The 24,550-nt window shown below is 41.8% G+C and overlaps 1 protein-coding gene across 4 annotated transcripts in view; it reads right to left on the minus strand.

The window, feature by feature from the left end:
* The window catches only part of HMCN1 (hemicentin 1), a 204,855-nt gene that overhangs the window by 161,622 nt on the left and 18,683 nt on the right, over positions 1-24,550 (minus strand). For all 4 annotated transcript variants that reach the window (XM_054833523.1, XM_054833524.1, XM_054833525.1 and 1 more), the window contains exons 2-4: positions 7,321-7,391; positions 3,008-3,166; positions 2,460-2,582 (exon numbers count right to left, since the gene is read on the minus strand). In XM_054833523.1, coding sequence (XP_054689498.1) covers positions 2,460-2,582; positions 3,008-3,166; positions 7,321-7,391 — 353 coding nt within the window. The remainder of the gene's footprint in view (positions 1-2,459; positions 2,583-3,007; positions 3,167-7,320; positions 7,392-24,550) is intronic.

Consider the following 24,550-nt stretch of genomic DNA (forward strand, 5'->3'; position numbering starts at 1 on the left):
TCTATTGCACACTTTGCTGGACTGAACCCAACATAACTTTGTCAATTGACAATAATTTTGACCAAGGTAATTGTAGGATTTGAGATAACATCTGTTTCAGAAGGCAGTAAGTTTCCTTAGCCTTCTCGATAACAGAAACATTGGCCAAGTATCAAGTATTGTTTTGTTGTGTTGCCTCGTAGCTAGCTTATAATATTGCTTCATTCTCCACTTAATGCACAAAGGGCAAGGATGAGAGTAACGGTTTGAAACTTTATACACTAAAAATAGCTTTGTTTGGGTTTTTTGGAGTAGAACAATCAAAAAAGTTTTAACAAAACAAGACATTGGTTTGGCAGAGTATTCACAGTCAGTGACTTTGTAGCTCTTTCCCAATCAACAATTCAGCATTAGCTGTCTCTCGGCCCAAAACAGTGACTATGTTTTAGCATTTATAAACTTCATTCTTTACACATCATTGACTACTCGGATAAAAAAAGAGGACAAGGTTTATTTCTGTTTAATCTTGCCTGAAGGATATACCATAAACAGCTGATGCAGATTACTACTACATGTCCTGCTCATTTGCATCCAACCACTGGCAGAGATGCTCCTTGAAAATAGGATTTCTGATCCAGAACTGAAATTTGCAGCAAAGATTTTATTTGGGATGACAGGATTTTGGTAAACTCGTTTCCACAGTCCGTTAGCCCAGACACAGCTTTACATAAGGGCAATGATCACTGAAGTTATTTCAGAGTCTTCTGGTTTTAATGCAAATTGTTCAGCAGCTATTGTGGAAGACTTCTGAAAGTGATGTAGAGGTTTGGGTTTTTTTACCTAGGTGATCTCTTACAGCCTACAGCCACTGAAAGGAGATGCAATTATATGAAGCAGTGTACTCTTCTCCCAGAAACCCCTGCGATAACAGCACCTACTAACATCATCACTTGTTGACATCACTCTCTGGCTCTTGGGCAGGCCATGGGCTGTCCAGCCCGCAGATGAGGAGCCCACTGTTTGCTCGAAGGAAATGCTGAGATGAAGCGGGAAGGCAGTGACAGCGGCTACTGAAACCCCCTGCTTAAAACCTTACTCCAAATTCAAAGAGAGACTAACCATTCAGGCAGAAGCAGGCATTCTTAGAAATGGGAAAGCGCCGGGAAGTTCAGAAAGCTGAGGCAGCCAGCCAACAGAACAGTGCATGCCAGCTCCACTTAAGAACAGTGTTGCCTAGCACCTACAAGTTGTTCCTTCTGCTCACTCCTACCTCCCAAAACCAGAAGAAAACAAAACCAAAAACAAATCAAACAAAAACTTTATCCTAAAACTTCAGTCCTGGCACAGAGCATTTCCCATTGGCAGTATCATGATCCCTTCTGTATAAAGGGATTTCATGGAGTATCACAGAGTAAAGTTTTACCCTTCAAACACAAATTATTACAAAATGCAGGTCAGGAGCTGCACAGTCCCAACAATTAATTTCTTTTCCTCTGACTTTTAACCTATCTAACTCTAGGAAGATAAATCCTCTGGGAAGTTCTTCCTTTTGATCACCTTCACACCACTGTCAACCTCCAATAAGAACTTCAATTTTTCTAGGCAATAACAGTAGAAAACTGCAATGTATCCCCAACATTTGTCATTGTCCAAGTTCTAGGAAAGAAAGAAAAAGGAATAAAGAGAAGTATTTTTTTTAAAAAACAAAAAACCCTCATCTAGTTATTGCCTATACCAGGAACTCAAAGGAAAATATTTACAACATTTCTAAACAGTTCCAGCTCCCCAGATTAACTAACATGTGATTTCATCTCTCTCCAAATCATTTTCTCATGCACTATTGAAATTTCATTTCTGCCTAAGACTCATTGGAGTTTTCAAAGAAAACAGTCATTCAAGGCTGTGAGTCAGCAATCACAATTACCAGTAAGTCAGCAGAGCTGGCAAAAGTATTGACACCATAACCTCAATTAAAAAAACAAAACCAAAAAAACCCCAAACTTACCACAGTTAGTTAGCGAGCAATGGAAACCCGCTAGCTCGCACCTATCTGTCCATCACGTGAGGAATGTTTTTGCCCGGGCTGATTAGCAATCCTTTGCTTGCTACAAAATGCTCATTTAAAGCTCATTCAGAGTAGTAAAGTCACTGGGCTACTCAGAGCACAGAGCTGCTCCTTATATGTTAAAGGAGCTGCTCCTGGAAGGCTTCTGGCACAGGTAGAGGGAAGTTGGTGAGGTTCTCTTTAGATATGGCAGTTCACACTTCCCTAATGTAATTAAAAGTTGCAGAATTGCATCCTGAGATACCAGATGAAAAAAGAAGGAAGGGAAAGGTGGAACAGAGTCCCCATACCAACAGCAGCACATTTAGAATTTCCCCTTATTCTCCCTATACCCACGGATCAGGTCATTTACAGATTTAGAGTATAAGCCCCTGCCTTGTTTTCTCTATATATTGCAGGATTCAAGCAAAGTTACCTCATTAACTTGTTTTTTGTCCAGGTGAAAAACTTGACCAGAACTCGTTGAGGCGATTTCTTCATAGACCTTGTAACCAATATGCTCCCTGTCATCACAGTCTCCAGTCAGCACAAACACTACCTGTATTTAAAAAAAAAAAAAATTAAAAAATAATCTAGCATGTGGTGCTAACTTCAGGAAAAAGCATTAAGGCATGACAACAAGAAGAACTGCGTCACTTGGTACAGGTTCGTATTACTTTGCCTGAAGGACAGCCATATTGCACTCCCTACTGATGGAAAAAGCAGTGAAGGAGAAAAGGAACAGACAGGAATCACCACCGCAGAAGTGATACTCATCTGTCAGCACTGGTACTTCCCAGAGTACTTACTTCAGAACGCTATAAGAACATCCACATAACTGGCAAGCTGACCAGGAATACATACACTAGCAGAAGGTTCACTTGCACTATTTAATTCACAACATAGAAGAATTTTACCCTTCAATATTGAGAAAACAGGGCATTAAATACCTAAACCAGCTCAGAATGCAAATCCCCTCTGTACCTGTGATTGTTTCTGTTGAATGAGCTGGAGCACTTCATGGGTAAGTCTATAATCTTTGGATCGTGCATCAGTAAATACATAGATGAAAGAACCGGGAAGAGAAATTTCTAGAGCAATCTTTATTGCCCCGATGCTCATCTCTGGACAGTCTCCACCACCCTGTTCACAATTAGAAGAAAAACAAAGCATTTTTTTTTATTTTATTTTTTTTTAGGAAAAAAGAACATACCAAATAAGTTAGTTACTTTTGGGACATTCAAGACAAATACTTTCTTTTCTAATAATTTATTCACTTCTTTATCCTAAGCATTGCATGGTTTCTGCAGGGTGCTGTCACAGACTCACACTCACAAGCAACAACTGTAACAATTCCTTAGGGAAGAAAAAAAAAAAAAAAAATCAAAGGAAGGGTTGTGGTTAGCCCTGCAAATAGTTGGTGTGGCGGTCACTCTTATCTTTCCTGGGAGCACCATGTTTTGTTTAGCTCCAGCTCTGGTGACAGCTCCGTTTCCTATACTCACACCCTCCCTTACTGGCTGACAACTTCATTGCTCCGGTAGTACGCAGCAGTCACGGGAGGTCACGGCCACAGTCGCCGATGGGAAAATGATCTCAGCCAAGCAGCACTGAGCTCCAGGAGGAGCTTTCGGTACCCGAAGAACAAGAACTTGACCCAGGCATTACACTGCGGGACAGCCGGTGCGGGGGGCTTGCAGAGGGGGCACAGGTGATGTGTTCCCTGCAGTGCTAAGTAGGCAGCTGCCTAGCTGGAGATTTTGCAGACCGTGTGTTTAATCAAAATGCTTCCAATTATGACTTTAACTTTGTATGAAAAAAAAGAGTCTCTTTCTTCCTAAATTAAGAATTAGAGGAAAATACAGCTTAAATAAAAGTTCGCTTTAACTTACATAAAAATTAACTTGGCATATTGAAGACAGAACTTTCCAAAGAGCTGAAGACTAACTGTAAAACCTGCCTCTAAACAGCAACAGATCTCTGCACTTCCAAGATTAAATATAAAAGGTTTTGCTTTTACTTCTAAAATCAAATGCCTTCACACATACCTACAGACAAATCTCCACATGCTGGGAAGGAAGAAGAAAAAAAGATAATGCAGTTGTTCCATCTAATTTTAATTCTTGAGATGCCATCAGAAATTAGGTTTTGAGGTTAATCATTCACGCAGACACATAAACGAGATAAAACCTTGTTTCCCCACAGTCCCCTAAGTCCTTAAGAATTTCAGCTGTCCCCAGTGAAATGTTCATGTCAGTTACAATTTTTAATTTATCAGTATCTTTAATCCCATTTCAAAGCAAGAATATCAATAAACTTCTCATCTATGTTAAAGAATAGGTACATCACCATTGTTCTTTTTATAAGTTAATCCCTTCTAAATGTAGTCTTAGTTTTATGGGAAAAGCAAGTGGTAGACTTCAGACTGCCTGAAATTCAAGAGATAATTCTCCAAAAACATTTTTGACATGTCAGAACTTTACCTTGGCAATGCTTATATAGAGCTATGGACAGATCAGTATATCCAAGTTCTTTCTTTCCTGCTCTTGCAAAGTAAGTATTACCTTCAGCAAAAGACTCTTCCACGTAAAGCTTTAATTTGTAGGCAAAGTCAAGGTAATGGCTAATTTCTACAGACACCTACTTGGAACAAGAAAAAAGTCTCTATTCCCACTTGAAGTCTACTAGATTATCTCTCGTAATATTCTATATGGCAGCATCTATTTTCTACATATAATAGGAAGAGCACTGCTGAGCTAAATGGTTATTCTGAGAACAAATGTGAACTTCTTTATTCTCATAACATAGAAGAGGGGCATTCTCAAAAGGCAGCTATGTAGAATGACAAAACAAAAATGTATTAACTCTAAAAAAAAAAAAAAAAGGGGGAGAATTTTCCTTTACATGTTTCCTGCCTTTCTCTCTAAATTGCAATTAAATATGGTTACAATTACCTTGCGAAGTTTTCTGGAAAAACGGAGGTGAGTAAAGCTCAGCAAGTCTCATTTTCCATTCAGTTTGGACAGGCACACAGAAATTTAGGTTGTTAGCTCAGCTCATCTGTACTATTCATATTTCTCATGTCTAATTTTAGTATCTATACAGCTATCTACTTAAGTGGCATTGGATCCACTTACAAAAGGATAAATCTAGTGTCTGATTTAAAAAGTATTCTCAACACTCTTACTGAAAACTATTTTCATTAAGCTGTCATTTTTACACTGACAAATACTCAGATAAGGTCTTTTCATAACTGGTGAGTCAAGTGTATCGGCATCTGTATCACAGGATCATGTAACACTCAAACTAGGTGAATATACTTTAAAAGATTTTCTTATAGACAAGATTTAAGTATATTGCTCATGCAAATAATTATGCATTGAGAAAACTGTATTTAATATGAGAATACACCAAGAATCTGGTTAACCCTTAAAAAAGGCACTAAGAAGCCACTGCTGCCCACCTACAAGGTACTGTTGTGCTGGCCATAAGAACGATTCAGAGTTACGGATGAAACACAGGCAAAATGGGATCAACTTCTGAGGCATCAAAAGGAACACCTCCTTTGTCACCTTGACTGTAAAAGGAACGGGCCTGGTTTCTTCAGTGACAGGTATACAGGCTCATTTTTACCTGACGTCAAATGCCAGCCAAAAGCCCGTTTCTAATGTCACATGCAGACCCTCCAAGCGTTCTCCGACCAGATGAAGTTTGTTGGAAAACCAAGAGCTAGGCTTATCCTACTGCCCTGGGAGGACAAGTTTTGCAGTATGCCTGGACAGCATATTTTGATCTGTTTTATACGTAAGACTCCTTAAAATAATTTATCTTTACCTTAATTTTAGCTTTGTTCATTAATGAGAATATTTGCTCTATGCTCTTTTTTAAAATGAGCCTAACCTAAAATTTCCCCTACCTCCCAAATATTCATCCTTGCATCTTTTAACTGCCTTTCTAGGAAAAATACTAACAACAAACACATAGGAAGTGTTCACATTTTCTGGGAGAACTACTGCAAGGTGTCCTATTAGTCCTGCTCTAAACACTTTTTTCATTTATATTTTGAGCCTTCACCTATATAATGAGGGAATCCAAGTCAGTGAGAGTCTTAGCTGAGTGAGCACACATTGAAAGTAATTAGAAAATATGTACTTAATCAGGATTAAAGAAAGAAATCTTAAATTCATTATACAGAAACTTTTAAACAACTTGTTTGTAAATTAAGAGTTTTAAATTTCTAAAAGCTTCATCTAAATCATAGATACCTTTTAGAAATAGCTGCAATTATTGGCCAGTATAGCTATTTAGAAAACAAAAAGTGAAGACCAGAAGGATTTTTATCAAGTTTAAGTTTCCCTATGAAGGAGAACAGCATAATCTTCAAAATTTACTATTGTTTTCTCTGAATTTCAATCTTTCTGCCAGCTTTTAAACTACTCATTCTTCCCAAACTAGTACTACTGCCTCTCAAACAATCTTTTATTACAGCAATTACACCACATGCCAGTTTCCAGAAGATGGTTCTTTAAGACAGGAGAGTCTGTCTGGCACTACTAACTCCAGCCAGGTTCTCCACAGGTCAGAAGCATTTTGCTTGATTAAAAGAGACAAGACAACAGGGTCATATTTTCTTTCTGCAAGGGTAACTTCATTCCAATACTTCTCTTACCATCACCCCATCCAGGTGTCATTTGTGGTTCATTCTCACCCCGAGAAACTCCACTGAGGGAGAGAGAGCGGTGTGCTAGTTCAGAAACTGCCACTTCTCACCCGAGCACAGCTCCAGAAGTGATTCACAGGGGTTAAGAGAAGAGTACGCATGCTTTTCAATCAGGAGCTGCTAAGGAAGGTATGGCAGCGAAGATAGTACCCAAGTGTACTTCATGGGTCGGTCTTACAGTCCTTTTGTACCTAAATCAGTTAATTAAAGCTAATGAAGGGCTTTCATGGGAAATAACTTCCAAAACACAGTAAAACACTTCATAAAGCATCTGTGAACAAGTGGCAGGACTAATTAAAACGCAAAATAAATGCTAGCATTATTTAACTCTTGTATCTTGTGTTTTAGAACCAAGTTCCCATACGAAATAGCGTAAACTAAGACAAGTAATTAATCATAACCATAAATTAAGATGACCAGAGAAGAGGAAGATGACAGTTTGTGCAGGTAAAATGACAGAGAGGTGGCCTACATCCTGATGAAGCACTGTAGCAGAAACATCAACACAAGAGAAAAGATTAGAGGGAGGAGCCAGGGCCTTTGCTAGAACCACATAGAGAACAAACGAGTTACTCACCTGAACATAAAGTTCCCTGAGTTCAAATTGAAATTTCTTGGGATCTGTGGTTATTGTCACTGGACCAATTTCTAGGATGAAAACAAATTTGGAAAGTATGAGGAAACCACAATGTTATCAAAAGACAACTTCAAGTGAAGAGCTGACTGCTTCAGATTCATAGAATTCTGGTAATAATAAACAAACTAAAAGCACTTAACAGAAAGGAATCATTGAGAATTATATAGCCAGCACTGAAAGCTATGGTTCCAATACCATTCCAGTATTATCAATTTCTAGGAGTCTTCAATATTTGTAGGCACAAATAGCATTCTGTGTTGTGTTTCTTTCACATGTGATTTTGACCAATCATTTAATTGCTCTTAGTAATCAAAAAAATCCCACAAACAAATGCAGCTGCACCAAAAAAGTAGTTTTTCGGAAAGAGTTGTATGAGGAAACATGAAGCAGAGGCCTCTCTGAACAGAATACATATACTGGCTTCACTGACCAGTGGAGGGGGGGAAATAAAGAAAAAGTGCCACATTTCTTGCCTGAAAAAAATATGTACCCTCTAGCTGGAAGAGCCCGGTGTGAGCCCAATACCCAACCTCAGCATATCTAGCAGCACTTGCCAGAAAGAACTGAAGCAGAGTCAACTTAATTCATAGCATTTGCCATGCCTTCGTATACTGAGAAACAGCAGGACATCAAATTGAATCGAGTGGGCTGCCTGAGTAACGGCAGCACATATTTGAGCATTTCCCAATTACGCTGGCTGTACCACAAGCCTCCCTCTGCCCCTTCAACAACTGCCTTCCCCGCTGTATCAAATGCGATCCTAACCAGCTGTTTTCCTACGGCTGGGGCTTCCTGACAGTTTGCCTTACTCTGCCTTGGCACTCGTGCCCCTCGTTCTTTCCCTGTCCTGGGCAGGCTTTCCTGCCCTGTCCGTGTGCCACTAACGGCATTCATCTAGCTCAGCAAGCTGGTTCAGGGTGCTAAGCCTTACATAAATAAATAAATAGGCACAAAGAGACAAAAGTGAAAATATTTCTGCTAGTTTAGTGCCCCAAACCACTCAGAGATCAGCTGAGTACCGGCATACGAAATGGGGTACAATTATACAGGCAGGGTGAAAGAAAAGCATGAAACTGCAGTGGTGCCAGTTTAATACAGCTGCAGCTTACATGGAAGTGCTGCCTCAGCAGACCATACAGTGCTTTCCAGGCTCTATAAAAGTTAGTATGTACTTATCTTCCATACCATCTAGACATTTTTCTTTTTTAAACGGTCCAAAGTTTTATTTCACTGAAGTTGCAACAGCAGTCATCGCTAAAGTCTACTATACTCACACGTGCGTTTGCTTGGGGGGCTCTATTTATGAGTGCCTTTTGCTGAGCATAGGTTTTAATTTGCTTGAGAGTCACCCAGGAGATCACACAAAACCTTTCCTAGAATATTAAGCTGTCTTAAGTGTTGGGGGGGGTTTGTATGGTTTTGATTTGAACCGTTTATCCATGAATGTTATTTACTAGAATGTTACACTATCCTCAAAAGAGCCATTATAAGGACTCATCATTCCTCCACATATTTCATACCACCATGCTCCTGCTCCTACCGCTCCACCTGGTACCATCCTCCTTTGGGTATTCCTTAAAGCATACGCCTGTAATAAAGCTATCTCCAAATTGGTTTGCTTCAAATCTAGCCCCTGCCAACCATTGTTCTAAAGCATACGCTAGAATGGGGTTTATACATACAGTAAAACCACTGGCTCCATTACTCCTTGTCAGTTGAGGGCTTACATTTTTCAATTCTAGAGCAGTAAATCCTTTGGAAAGGCTTTCTTTCCCTATAAAATATAGAGATCTGAAAAGCAACATTACTTCAGCTAAGCTAAAACAGCACATCCAGTTAAGATCGGATGAGAATTTTGCCTCGTTTCTCCGCAGGCAGCAAGGTCTCATGCCAAGCCCGAGCCCTTGGCAGCACGCCGCAGGATCACGCCGCAGGATCACGCCGAGGCTCTGGCCGCCCTCTGCTGTGAGCTCAGCAAAGAGCAGATCTTTGGAATGGCACCTAGGTTAGCGTTAGAAAGGGAGCATGGCCGAGCCAGCATCACGTAGAGAGTTATCCATTGTCAGGACAGAACCGAGAACTTCACAGGAGCCATGCAGAGGACAGATCTCCCCAGCCAATTCTGCAACCAGAGTTCATCAGCTCCCCCCAAGGTGAAGCAAGGCCCCAGGAAGCAGTGAATAGGATCATCCACATCTTCAGTGACAGCGATCTCCTCTACAGGACAAACATGACTGACACTGACCCTCCCAGGGTAAGACAGCAACCACATCTCTCTACATGTCAGCCCTTATCCAAGAGACACCAGTACTTCCAATTGTAAGCAACGATCACAGAATCACAGAATGGTTTGGGTTGGAAGGGACCGCAAAGCCCATCCAGTCCCACCCCCTGCCATGGGCAGGGACACTCTCCACTAGCCCAGGTTGCCCAAAGCCCCATCCAACCTGGCCTCGAACACTGCCAGGGATGGGGCCTCCACAACATCTCTGGGCAACCTGTACCAGTACCTCACCACCCTCACAGGGAAGAATTTCTGCCTCACTTCTCATCTAAATCTCCCCTCCTTCAGCTTAAACCCATTCCCCCTTGTCCTGTCACTACACTCCCTCATAAACAGCCCCTCACCATCCTTCCTGTGGGCCCCTTCAGAAACTGGAAAGCCACAATTAGATCTCCCTGGAGCCGCCTTTTCTCCAGGCTGAACAACCCCAACTCTCTCAGTCTGTCCTCATAGCAGAGGTGCTCCAGCCCTGTGATCAGCTTTGTAGCCTCCTCTGGACTTGCTCCAACAGCTCCATGTCCTTCTTGTCCTGGAGACCTCAGAGCTGGACGCAGTACTGCAGGTGGGGTCTCACCAGAGTGGAGTAGAGGGGCAGGATCACCTCCCTCGACCTGCTGGTCACACCTCTTTTGATGCAGCCCAGATCACTGTTGGCTTTCTGGGCTGCAAGCGCACACTGCCAGCTCACGTTGAGCTTCTCATCCACCAACGTCCCCAAGTCCTTCTCCTCAGGGCTGCTCTCAATCCATTATGCTGCTCGTACTTCATGTACCTACAGCTACAGTCAGTTTGCAGCACTGAACTAATTGATTACGAATTGACACAGAAGGTGTCTGAAATGGCAATAACCATCCAAGTGGCATTGCTTCCCCCATCTGCATGACTTGATCTTCTCTCAGTTGTACAAAGGTTATTCAGTACTCTTCACACGCAGCTTACAAGTTCATCATTCTAGGTCTAAATGGTGGTGTGACTGATTCTCACCCTCTGTACCAAAACCCCAGCATCTGCTGTCTTTCACATGCTGTTGTGTCACCAGCTTATGTGACCTGCTTGCCAAAAAGGCTGAAACAGCCTTCACCAAGGTCGTTTTCTTTTATCCTCATTCAGGTACCTCAAAATGCAACCCAAGCAAGACCGCTTTTTCAGTGCGGGTAGACACAGGCCTTCAAAGCATTCAGCATAGGTAAAAGTGAGAAGACATTACCAAAAGTGCTTTAAGTTTACTTGCCAGCTAAGAACGATTTCCAAAAAGGACTTTGGGAAAGAATGGCAAGTTCTCTCTCAAAGCACCACAGAAAGTTCTTATAAAAGGTTAAATTACTGATAGGGTAAGAACCTCAAAAACTGTAAAGTCCGAATCAAGCAGCAGTCATCAACCTGGACACAGCTCTGTAGGACAAGTGCACAGAGGCAGGTCTGAGACACCTGCGCAATGCTGAACTACAGCAGTGTTAAAGAACTATATAGATCACGATAGAGAATTGTTCTCAGTGCTTTGAAGACGCTAACTGTGAAGCATGAGTTCAGGCAGAGTTTCTTAAGGAACTTAAAGGGTTTAACAGCTTTACAGTAGCGCGCTGCACGAGTTCACCTTCTGTAAGAGCTTTTCATCTAAACAATACTGAAAAGCTTCGCGGCATTAAATTGAGACATCTAAAAAGCATACAGTCAAGTTAACAAAATAGTAAACGTTGTAAAAAGAAAAAAAGACCAATGTGTCAGTACTCAAATACTTTTTGGTGTGTGAGAAAAAGCCATGAAAACACAGCTTTGCTCTTTTGTACATCTTTAATGGTACGCATATAGCCAGTCAACTCATAGGTCTAATTGCACATTTATCTGCATCCAAAATTGCCCAAAGTCACAATAACTGCATGCGGAAGTCAAGCACACAAGTCAGACATTCCTCAAATCAAGCATAGTTACAAATGTATCGTTCTAAATATTTACTCAGAAACTAGATCCTGCAAACAAGCCAAGTAAAGCAGAAGAAAACACATTTCCCTTTTTTAACTTTGTTAGTTCTTTAGGAAAAGATTGACACACGAAATACTCCAGCAGAGTATGTCTGTTCTGATGCTGAAATATGAATCTATTTTTAGCACCGACATTGGAATATTTGGGACTAGTCTGTTATGGAGGTCTCCCCATTGCTCATTACTCCAAAGCTGTCCCCAGTCTTCTAGAGGTGGTTGTGCGAAAGATGAAAAGCCCGATACGGGCACAGCCAGAGAGCGTGTCTGCCTTGGGCAGTAACCACACTCTCCTGTCTCAAAAGGAGAGAGCAAACGTCAGTTCCTTCAAACCCACACGGTGATCCGAGACTTAATATTGCACACACGCACACACAACTGATAACGCAGGAAAGGAAGCACATTTTAAAGGAATGGTTGCACATTACTGAACAAAGCCTGGGCTTCCTAAACTTAAATCACAAAACTCAACATAACCATTACAGTGTTTGAGCTTGTACCTAAGCAATTAAACAAATATGACAACATAAAAGTCAGTACCAGTCCATCTGACAGAGATTAAGAGTCTCGGTACTTCCTTTCTGGGGCAAAACTGATAAAACCCATCTCCTTGGTAAATCAGCAGAGAATTCCCCAGTAACCTGAGAAACTGGCCACTCTGAAAGGCCTTGATGTTTTTCTGTGACTTTCTGCCACACCTCAAATAGCTGCATGGTTATAGACAAGCTGAACAGCAAGCAGGCTGGGAAAACCACAAATTACCTAGTGACACACAATCACGCGTAATTACTGCAGAGGGTGATTGCAAGTTTGGCACTCCCTTAATCCTGACCACGTAAGACATCTGCACCGAATATCTGGTTTGGACAGCTGGGTGGTTTAAGAAATCTAGCAAAGGAATATGGAAGCCATTTGCCTAGCTCTCATCAACTCAGTACACTGAACTTGTTTGTTCTGGAAGAAAAAAATAAAAAGCTCTAACTAATACTTGGTAGCCGAAGGAATTTCGGCAGACCTACTAAGTCCTGTGGAATGCTCTCACCCACAGAATTCCTTCTTCTAATTCAGAGTGAGGACATTTCCCTGATGCAAAACTATATCCAGGATAAAAAAACCACAACAAAAAACCCAAACAAACCAACCCAAGACAAATCACCACCCCAAAAACCCCAACACCTTTGGATACTTCCAAAGAACAAAGAAGCTTCAGAAGTAGTATGCTACAAATGAAAAAAAAGAAAAAACCAAAACCCAACCACATAACAGTAACAAAACCCTGGTATTTTAATAAGAAATGTAATTACAACAGCCTTTTACCACATTCTTGTTTTGTTACACACAATGATGTGTCATCCCAATTCTACTAGTTTATTGGTATAGTGTCAGAGTCGTGCAGATTTTTACCAGTGCCGCATCTTTGCGATGGAGTAGAAGCATAGCCCTCTGGCCTAGAACTGAACAGATCAAGGTATTTTTATTTATTCCTTAATTACATTGTATCCAGCTCAAGAAATATATAGTTTCCCCCACTTTATAACACAAAGAATACCTGAGTGGCAATTATCTCCCATGTTCTTTTGTATTTATAAAGTGAACAAGCTTAACAGTAGGCATCTGAAAAATAAGGATCTGTACTCAGTAGAAGAGGCACGTTTTTTAAATGCATACCTTGAAAAGTGAAGTGTGTACAATGAAGACTCATCCCCATGAAAAATAATTTTCAGAGCTGCAGTAACACAGAAGATCATTAAATCTTTGTCAAGAAGTTGCATTTACAAAGTAATTGCTGTTTTCACCATTCACTATGCAGTAAGTATCATGATTCAAGTGAAATAGGACGAATAAGAATTTAAAGGACAAACTGTGCAAGTGAGTTATTTGTATCTTCAGGCTGTCAAATGTCTTATTTTCACACAATTTGGGAGACTCTGATTTACTGGGATAAGTGAAAATACATGTATGGCAAAGGGTCAGGGGGAGAAGGAGGAAAGACTTCCGATGACGCGAATGGGAACTAGGTAAGCCAGCGGAGGCACCTGAGCATACGTTTCTAACAGATGTCAAGACTCACGTCAAGACGGATGTCTGATGGCAGGGAGAAAACAAAAACCACACACTGGGCATGGTTACATACATCCATTTCACGAGTGGTGCCAGTTTAAGCAGTTCTCACCTTGCCTTTCCACCTGAGTGCTGCTTACTAGCTATGGCAATTTTGACAGTTTTTGAGATCAGAAGACTAGTACGGGTTTCCCATATACATACACACCCTTATCTGCCCATATTTTATTTATATATAAAAATAATTTTTTTTGTATCAGATCTGTCTTCCAGTCTTGTTTCCTGTGCACACTCTCAAGTACTTGTACCACCACAAGTGAAGAGATGATAAAGGACTGGGAATGACCAGCTGGGACAGCTACAACGCCTAAACCAGGATGGCTGCCAGAAGAAATTGGTGTACAATTATACTGAAAGAGCTGTTTACTAACAGTGCTGAGCATTGAGCTTTATCTGATTTAATGCTCTCTTCTCAAGCTTCCTTCTCTGTATCCAATTCATCGTAAAGCTCTGCTTATAATTCTGCTGGAGACCTTTAGGAGTAGCTACCTCCCAAGGACTGAAAAAATAAGAATAATGATAGTTACTCTTAACCAGGCTCCAGCCAGCTGTCTGTCCTAAGGGCACATAAGCAGAAGCCTTTCGTTTCCTAACGGTGAATTAGGTCCTACGCATCAGGACTTCGTCCCACTACAGATCACTCACGAGCTGCCGTTAGAAGCGTTTCGCACCGCGCTCTTGTCCTTTCCAGCACCACAGTATGACATCACAGGGGCAACCAAATAAACATACTTTTAATTGCCATCTCTCAAATTCTAGTGAACTTTTTTATTCCTCAAAAAGCTGACAAACATTCATACACAGAATCAGAGGATTTTTTTTACCATTGTTTTGACCATTAGTGTAATTAAAATGCTGCTCCACTTTTAACTGAGTGCAAATTTCTACAGCAGACTACTAAGCCCAAGCAGCTGACTGAAAATATAAGTTAGATAACGATTACTAACCACTACCTAAAAAAAAAAAACAAACACCAAACCACCAAACCAAAAAAAAAACCAAACCCAACCTTAAAGCCTTCTGCTTCATGCTTTGAAGTGAAGGACATCCTCAGCTCGTATGCAAGGTGATGGGAGCTGTGCGGATAAACACCTTGCTGAATTTTTCCAGAAGCACAAGCACCTTTGGAGATGTTGTCCCCCACGGTCAACGCACACCCCACTGGGCAGAGCCAACCAACAGCCTCAGGGAGCACTGGAAAAAGCCAAGATGCTCAGCACTAGAACATGTAATAAGCTATTTCAAGTTTCTTCCTAAGTGATATTCCCTCGCGAGTCAGTTGCGTTTAGCTTTCAGACTCTAACCTGGGTCTAATTAAATTGAAGAGCCCAAGAACTGCAGTGAGCAACTTTTACCAGATTCTTAACCAGACAGAAAAAAGCCAAACAAACCCAGCAAACTCACGTTTCCTTAATGCAGTCACTTATTTTTTTTAATAGTTTTACAGCCACATGACTTATGACTATTAACTTTAATATGCAAACTTCAACTGAAGACAACAACTGACTGGAAGGAGTCAGACTGCACACGGAGTTTGTTTTTTATTTGAATAGCCAACTAAAGAAAAACAGATAGGCAGTCCACGGAAACTGCAAGGCACTGTTAAGCTGCCTAACGTCGCATTAGTGGAGCATTACTGAAGCTCCATCCTCAGGGGTGGCAATGGTCATCACCCCTGGATGTCAAATTCTTCACCAGTCACCTCAGGGCAGAGGCTGAAGCCTGGATGAAACTCAGAGACCAAAGATTTAACAGAAGTTTCAGTAAAAGTGTGCCTTAGTAAGTGGCATATTTGTATTGTTATTTCCTGTCATTATAACACCTAAGAGGCCATGTGTCTTTTAAAAGGAAAATAACAATGGTTAAGAAAAGCTAGCTTGGAGATCTACCATGGATAACATCTACTATTATCTTTTGTCAACTGCAACCAGCACTAAATTTAGCTTATGGGCCTCAAGTGCAGGTGTCAAAGTTATTAACCCAATGCATTAACAATAAAAATCAGGTGCTGCTTTGCCCAGCACAATAACAACTAGCACACTGTTAACTCTACCTTTACAAGCTACAGGTATAAACCACAGGATGTACAGAGTAACAACTTCTACCCAGAGACCACTAAAATAGAACAGAATTTGTAACAAGCCTAGATTTTAAACGGGTGATGCACAGAACAGCCTTAGAGCTTCTCAAGCCCCTTGCACGAGTGGGACTACATCACACTCACCATGGAACCACGAATAGAAAAATCTACTCCCTCAGGCTGGAAATAAGAAAGCTTGGATTAAATAGGGCTACAGGTTAATTATTGTTCCAAGGAAATAATCCACTTGAACGTCCCCTCTAGTTACACTGGTATGCCAGATGATTTTGTTTATTGCTGGGGTACAAATGAGAGGCAAAGAGACCAGAAAACTTGACTCCATGTGGCTGAAATTTAAAATAATGCCAGTGGCTATTAAATGTCCCGAGTGTAAGAAGATCAACACAAAGCAAGGGTTTTTTTTTCCTTTCTGGGGACAAGCAAACATACAGAATCCTGGCACCTTCTTCCTCCCTTCCCTTGGTTCTTTGAACAGCCCTGGAGGTCTGTTCTCATCAGGGGGCCAGCAGCCATCATTGCTGAAACGACTTTGGCTGCCTCTAGCCAGCTCTCAATGGATGATTGCCCAAATCACAAAAACCACAGCCACAGCTGGCAACTCAGCTGACAGTCCCCAGGAGAGGCCAAAGGGCTGAAAGAGCCACGGAGATTATGTGAGTCTCTTAGAACTAGGTGGTCCCGAGATCAAGCCTCGAGCCATCCCAGTGACCTAAGTACGTGCAGAGCTGCTGCCCATGCTCTTATGCTCCTCTTCTGTGCGCAGAGGATTTTGGTTTTACGCTGGTCAGTCCAGTACAGCCGGGAGTAGAGAAGTTCATATTGCTGCCTTTCTTTTCTAAAAGGACGAAGCATCAGCAGACACCAGAAAAAAGCTTTTGGTGATGCTATACAGCATGCACGTCTTAACTAAGTTGCTTCCCTCAGTCCACAGTCAAGACTAAAGAGCCGGTAAGGACTACAGCCCCAGCTCCCTTCCTGTACTGCATGGGAGCAGCAACCAGTCACTGAAGCTGGCCCACGCTCTTAGCTCCCACTGAACATCTGAAAAGGTCATCAGATTACTTTCTGGTTTTGTTTATTTCCCCTTGTTAACAACAATCTAAACCCAGTAAAATTCAGTTCATAATGCTCTTTAAATTCTTTCTCCAGACTGAACTCCAGTTCAGTCCAGGCCTATTTCTGTCTCATCTCTTGGTCTGTGTATTTTGGCAATACTCCTTCAACACTTGTAACAGCGCTGGGTAAAGAACTTACACTGAAGAACAGGGCAGGAATGAACATAGCTACAGATTTTACAGTGCTGTTTTGTGATTAATAGCCTTAACATGTTGAAGTCCAATCAAATACTATTTAAAGCTCATTTTTTAATTCAAAATTTATGCTTGGTATTGCATTACAAAATGAACTTATTTACTGGAACATCTAGCAAAGATTCATTTTGAGCTGCTGCCCACACCACTGGCTGCGCTGCTGCCAGCCAGGAATAGCCGAGCTCCACCATCGGGAGCCTCTTGGCACTGCAGGTACCGCAGCTCGCCCCTAAGGCTCCTCTTCCTTCCCTGAACTCTGGTTCCCACCATGTCCCCAAAGGTATCTCACCAGAGGAGGGGTCCACAGGCTGACTGGCAAGAAAAAGAAATCACAGCTTCTTTTATTTTTCCAGGATAGATGAATCCTATTACAAAGTCTAATTAAAAGCTTCTGCCGCTTGGAAGATTATATTCACACATTACTTCCTTCAAAGAGACTTGGAAGATCCTTGGAGAGGGCTACCTTACTCAAGCCAAGTCAGCGTTTTGATCATGAGACATAATCAAAACTGAAAAAGCAACTAGCTCATTCCTGCTGAAACTGCAGCCCCATTGCTCTCACAAAGGATATGGAATTACTACTAGTGCACTCAGCACCCACACCGACGTAAAAACAGACCACGAAAGCAAAGTTACCAGCAGCAACTTAAGCATCCTGACAGCAGGACAACCTAGTGATGATGAGAAATACTCTACATTCACGCCAGGTAGCATATAGCGATATCCCAAGTTGGGAACAGTACTTAACGTGTTTCATTACTACCAGTAAACCAGGAGTCAGTGTTTTCCTGAAGGAGTCATTCTCCTAACAAGCTTTATGGAGACCACAGCACTAATTGGTGCTTAAAACCATCAAGAGACCAAGGAAACAAGGACTTTCCAGAATAAGTTACCATATCAATCCTATGCTGTTCTTTAACAGGCTTATGTTCTGGTACTGCCTTCACATGGTAAAAGATAATTTATGTTTTTTAAATCATAGATGGAATGTGGTGTATCATATTTTAATGGGTCTGTTGGGGTTTCTTTGACAAGAGTTAAATGACCTGGGACAAAACACAACAGCACAACTGTTAGATACAAAGCTCATACACAGCGTGGTAAGTTTTAGGGGGTTTTCCTCGGTAGAGGATAAAAGAAATACAAAAAAAGTAACAACTGACCTAAAATTCCTTCAGATGCCAGACATGAACAAATTTTGCTCTGAAAATTATCAGCAAGTCTCATAATTAGTCAGTTAGCCCTAAGCAAAGATAAAAGATAATGAGACTCTTACCACAGATCTACCTACACTTGCATAATGAAAACACAACTAAGTAAGTTCTCCTCATTTTTCATATCAAGTCACCTGTCTCAAAAGACCACAAAGAAAAAGATCTTTAGAAAATTCTAGGAGAATAAAAGTAAGCTTCTACAAGATGACATCTTGCATGTGTGTGTGCATGTATATATATATACACATACGTGCATGAACATCATCATTTCAACACTACAAAATGCTTTATGTATCCAGTTGCCATCCTTTGAGAATGGAGATTTCCAAGCATAACAAAAATAATCTGAGACCAGCTGCTAGGAGAAAGAAGTCATGTCACGTTCCGTACAGAAATCCTAGTATTCTGCATATGAGTTTACTCTGTAACAAAATCTTTTTTTCTTTTTACTATTAAAAATACATCTGCTTTAAGTCAATGACAGAGTTTTTATTGATTTCAATGAGAACAGGCCCTAGCTCTCCTCCAAGTAATACACCATAAAATGAACTGCTAAAGGATTACCAGTGTAAAACCATTAGAAACCCAAACCGTTTCCTCTTAGCCATTACAACTGTAAATTCAAATCTCCATGCATCATTCTAAATAAACGTCCACTTCACAAAACTAATCCATATGCAGCTGACAGAATCTGGAATTTTACAGCAGATCACATTGTCTGTATACACTGATAATTCACTCTGACAATATGCTGTTGTGAATATTACAGCCTTGGGGGTAACAATGGTTCAATATTGTCTCAAATACTGCTGTCAATCGCAGAATCACAGGACGGTTTGGGTTGGAAGGGACCTTTAAAGGTCATCCAGCCCAACCCCCTGCACTGAGCAGGGACATCTTCAACTAGATCAGGTTGATCAGAGCCCCGTTCCACCTGACCTTGAATGTTTCCAGGGATGGGGCATCTACCACCTCTCTGGGAAACCTGTGCCAGTGCCTCACCACAAAAAATTTCTTCCTTATATATAGTCTGAATATCCCCTCTTTTAGTTTAAAGCCATTACCCCTTGTCCTACCACTACAGGTCCTGCTAAAAAGAATAAAGAAGCATCAATTAGTTTAAGTTAAAACATCTATTTAAAGATGTCAGAAGAAGGTCAGTTACTGGTGTACCAGGTTAAAGTGAACTTTGTGGTCCTTTTAAAAATCTATTATTCATTTTAACAGTGAAGACTTCATAAATAGTTCATTTTCTATTTCTACTTAACAGACATTTCTTACTTCTGGTGAGGCTCTGTTTGATAGGTTGGGCCAGATGATTTTTCAAGGGCCCTTCCAACCTGGGCTGTTGTAGGATTCGATTGCACAAGAAAGTGATGGGAAAAAGCTGCAGAAAGCATGACTGCAAAATTGCTTGTCTGACAGAGCCAACCTAGGCAGAAAAGAATACTGAAACATTTTAGTTCTTTTTTTTTTTTTTTTTTTAAAAAAAGTGGTTTGGATTTAAACGTCAATTTAAAAAGAAAGTTATAGCAAGTTTTTCATGACAGGATAAGCCTCTCAAAACCTTAATTAAAGCGCTGTTTACTTTGGTAACTGATGAGTTGACTGGAAGCAGCTCTCTCCCATCCCTTAACTTTTGCCTGTAACATTTGTAATTGTCTAAAAGACACCAACGAAAACATTTTTAAGCAGCAGAAATCATTCAGTAAAGGATAAACTTATTGCAGAACTATAGGGAACCAAGCCCGAGGCACTCAAATGGGTAAGGGGAAAGGAATCACACAGCCAGGCTGAGGAGTTTCTCCACAGCTGCCAGAACAGCTTGGCAGTGACAATAGTCTTGTGTGTCTCCTTCCCTTCTGAGGGCCAAACCAGTGAAAATGCCTTGCAGCATGGCTTCTGGTTCTTCCCAGCTCTCACTTTGGAGCAGCAGCAGTGCAGGCTGCACAGAGGTGGACTGGCCACACAGTCAACTCACTGGCACACTCTAGTCCCCAAGAGGTTAGCTGCTGGGAGCCATTTGACAACCACACGGTTGTTCTACTACCCCCTCTGTAGCATTGCACTTACTTCACCCTTTTAAATATGCGGGAAGAATCAAACCCCAGAACTTGTCCCCACAGTAGTCATACAATTAATCTCTGACAATATTTGTTAAATAAATCCTGTTGCACAGAAGTCTCTGATTCTGACTGTGCTGCCGAGGATTTGGCTGCAAGCCAGACATGTTTACTTATCACTTCGGAAAGAGAATCTGCAAATTCACTGACCTTAGGTAAGCTGCATGGTACATAAACAATCCCCCAATTCATGTCTAAGGATCATTTCTGCTGACAGCCATTTGATGTATAAAATTGAGATCTCGGCTGGCAAAACACCTTATACTAGAACAACATCATTTTAAAAAATAAATAAAATAATCTACTGAGAAAAGACTAGAAGAGAACCAAAGCTGAAGAGAGTTGTGCACTCGTTCAGAAAGCACCCATCTCAGCTCGCTTCTCCAGCCGTGAAACAGGAGTTCTGGGGTTTCCTCCCCAGCAGTTCAGCCATGCACGCAGAGCAAACCGCACAGGGAACTGGTGGCAGCAGCCAGCAAGCCAGCCCAGCGTGAGCTACCTCCACACAGGAGTCAGCATCCTAAAAGCTCACCAGTCGCTTTCTTCATCGTCTTTCAGACTCCACCTAAAATGTCTTGGAGGCGGGCTAAGTTTTTGAAGTAGATGATGCTGCCCTACTAAGCTGAAGGACGTTGCTGGTGTGTCCAGGGAAGAGATACAAAAAAGAATGTCAGCAATTGCATGGATTAAAGCTGAATAGACTATAAATGTCTTGGACTCCACTGCAAAGAGACAAGCAGACACTCAGCTTTACCTGTTACTCCTTCCCACCCTCTGAGCAGGTAAAGCAAGAGCCCTTGCTAACCACCAGCAGTACTACGGTGCAATGTCTTCACTCCCTGCGTGAGCAGCTACCACAACTCGAGGCAGCGGCCAAACCTGCAGGTTAGGCTCAGGATAAACTCATAATTAAACCACCAGAAGTGTTTTACAAGAAATTATTTTTAAGGCCACAAAGCACAGCTCAGAAAAAAAAAAAAAACAACCCATAGATACATCTAGGTGACAGGGCCTGCTGCAGCAGTGCTGAGATGCCATCTACGTGTCCCAGAAGCAGCATTTGTTTCCTTTTCGCTGGCAGCTCACTTACAAACTTGCAAAGAGTTGGCCTTTTTGCCAACTCTTCTACACAAGCAATAACTCTAGGCAGCTCATTACAGCAAGATTCATGAGAGCTTAACTGGGTAGCTACTAATCCATCCCGATTTACCCATGCTTATCTACACACCGCAGTTCAGTGCGATTGGCTGCGGTTAGCAGCGTCGGCAGGAGCAGAATCACGTTCTGCGCAGATTTCTGTCACCCCTTTGCAAAGGGCTCGTTGCCCCAGCACTGACCGCAGGGGACGTGACGTTACATATCCGAATGTGCGGTGGGATGCCTGAACAGAGCAGGAGGTTAATGGCTATAGGAAAGCTGTTTCATGGCTTTGGAAAAAGGGAAATCGTGAGAATATTTCTGATCTTGATGCAGGTTTGAGTGTTCAGCAGTTTTTAGGAATCTGTGGAAGAGAGGGAAACATTACGTATTATCTGTTGATTATAAAATTCCACTGAGTTTTACTGGTGTAAAAATGCAAGCACACTCCAAACTAATTCAAAAAGCAGATGTGAGGAGGGATGAGGAAAAAAAAAAGACGACTAACTTTTTTACCCTAAACAAGAGTCTTTTTCATTTTGCATGAGGATAACTTAAATCAGTTAAACAGGAATATGTTATGCAGAAACCTTGTTTTCTGTTTGCTCATCTTTTAAAATCTGTTCAAAATAATACCACTATTTATGTTCAGACAGAAGCTAGCTTAGACCAACTCGTTTGCCTTGACCCCTGTATTTCCCAGTTTCACCTTCTATCTGGCCTAGTCCAACAAGACCAGGATGTACTCAGCTCACTACTAGAAAAACATGGAACTCTCACATGGAAATAAAATAATCAATTGCTAAATAATTACCAAAGTTACTTTTAAAGAATTACTAAATTTAAAAATTGAAGCATTTACCATGACTGTTTTCAGTAAATTGTTCAGCCTGTTTATACAACAGAGCACAAAGCTTTCTTCTTTGGAAAATTTGGATTTGTGGCCATGAAGCCATCAAGCTCAAAAAAAACCAAAAAATCAATGCTATAACCTGCCTTGTGCTGTTTATGTAGCTCAAATGAAAAGCATATTTTCTTCCAGACACAATGCAGGCCCTGAAAAAAACCACCACTTACTCTCTTAACATGCAGGTGCTTTCAAACACACTCTGACAATTCCTACTAAGATATTTTAAGTGGTAACCACTCCCCTCACCTGTGAGCACAAGGGAAAAAGTGGGTGCTAATTTCTTAGTTGCTCCAGCTTGAAGTACATTAACTGAGGATGCCACTGGGGAACATCGAAAGCGTACTTTCAGTGCAGCCCGAGATTTTTGTCACTCACCATTGTTGAGAAGAAATAAAGGGGCTCACAGACTGATCTCATCAGCTCGCAATTGGTGGTGTTTTCAGCTGCCCTGTCATCAGTTTCCCACCCTTTTTGTGCTAGCTAAGAATTGAATGGGTAGGGGCATGGTTTCAGTGTTTATCTTACATGGGTTTCTCATCTCTTATATTCTTTCATCAGACTGACACAATAATACATCTAGTATTCTAATATCATTAAGACTTAAGACTTATACTAAACAGCAGCAGTTGTTCTAGATGTTACTACAGCTATGTCCACCCTCAAGTAGATCATTGCTCCTGTCATATCAGAGTTGGCAAGTGAGTGCTACTCAACCTCTTCAGAGCAAAGTGGCTTAGCATATAATATGGAACAATTTTTACAATTATGAGCACTTAGTAAGATTCCAGTAGAGCTAAGAATACCAAACTCATCCAAAAACTCTACACCATTGAAAATTATTCTTCTTCCTTTCCATTTTTAATAGACTGTATGAATTAATAACTTAAATGGTCCGAATTGTCACACAATGCATATGACTCATCTTTCTTTAAAGAACAAGAGCACTAGTTATACCTCTCTCAGACAGAATACATTCTTCTAGCTGAAGCTAGTCTTAAAATAGATTGAACTTGCCCTTCTGGGACCAGCACTGTTTAACACCTTTGTCGGTGACATGGACAGCGGGATCAAGTGCACCCTCAGCAAGTTTGCCAACAACACTGAGCTGTGTGGTGGGGTCGACACACTGGAGGGAAGGGATGCCATCCAGAGGGACCTGGACAGGCTGGAGAGGTGGGCCCATGCGAACCGCATGAAGTTCAACAAGGCCAAGGGCAAGGTCCTGCACGTTGGTCAGGGCAATCCCAAGCACAGCTACGGGCTGGGTGAGGAATGGATTGAAAGCAGCCCTGAGGAGAAGGACTTGGGGGTATTGATTGATGAGAAGCTCCACATGAGCCGGCAGTGTGCGCTTGCAGCCCACAAAAGCCAACCCTGTCCTGGGCTGCATCACCAGCAGTGTGACCAGCAGGTCGAGGGAGGTGATCCTGCCCCTCTACTCCACTCTGGTGAGACCCCACCTGCAGTACTGCGTCCAGCTCTGAGGTCTCCAGGACAAGAAGGACATGGAGCTGTTGGAGCAAGTCCAGAGGAGGCTACAAAGCTGATCACAGGGCTGGAGCACCTCTGCTATGAGGACAGACTGAGAGAGTTGGGGTTGTTCAGCCTGGAGAAAAGGCGGCTCCAGGGAGATCTAATTGTGGCTTTCCAGTTTCTGAAGGGGCCCACAGGAAGGATGGTGAGGGGCTGTTTATGAGGGAGTGTAGTGACAGGACAAGGGGGAATGGGTTTAAGCTGAAGGAGGGGAGATTTAGATGAGAAGTGAGGCAGAAATTCTTCCCTGTGAGGGTGGTGAGGCCCTGGCACAGGTTGCCCAGAGAAGCTGTGGCTGTCCCTGGCTCCCTGGAAGTGTTCGAGGCCAGGTTGGATGGGGCTTTGGGCAACTTGGGCTAGCGGAGGGTGTCCCTGCCCATGGTAGGGGGCTGGAACTAGATGGGCTTTGAGGTCCCTTCCAACCCAAACCACTCTGTGATTCTATGATTATAGCCTAGATT

This window comes from Grus americana, chromosome 8 (assembly GCF_028858705.1).
Source record: "Grus americana isolate bGruAme1 chromosome 8, bGruAme1.mat, whole genome shotgun sequence".
NCBI classification, from domain to species: Eukaryota; Metazoa; Chordata; class Aves; order Gruiformes; family Gruidae; genus Grus; species Grus americana.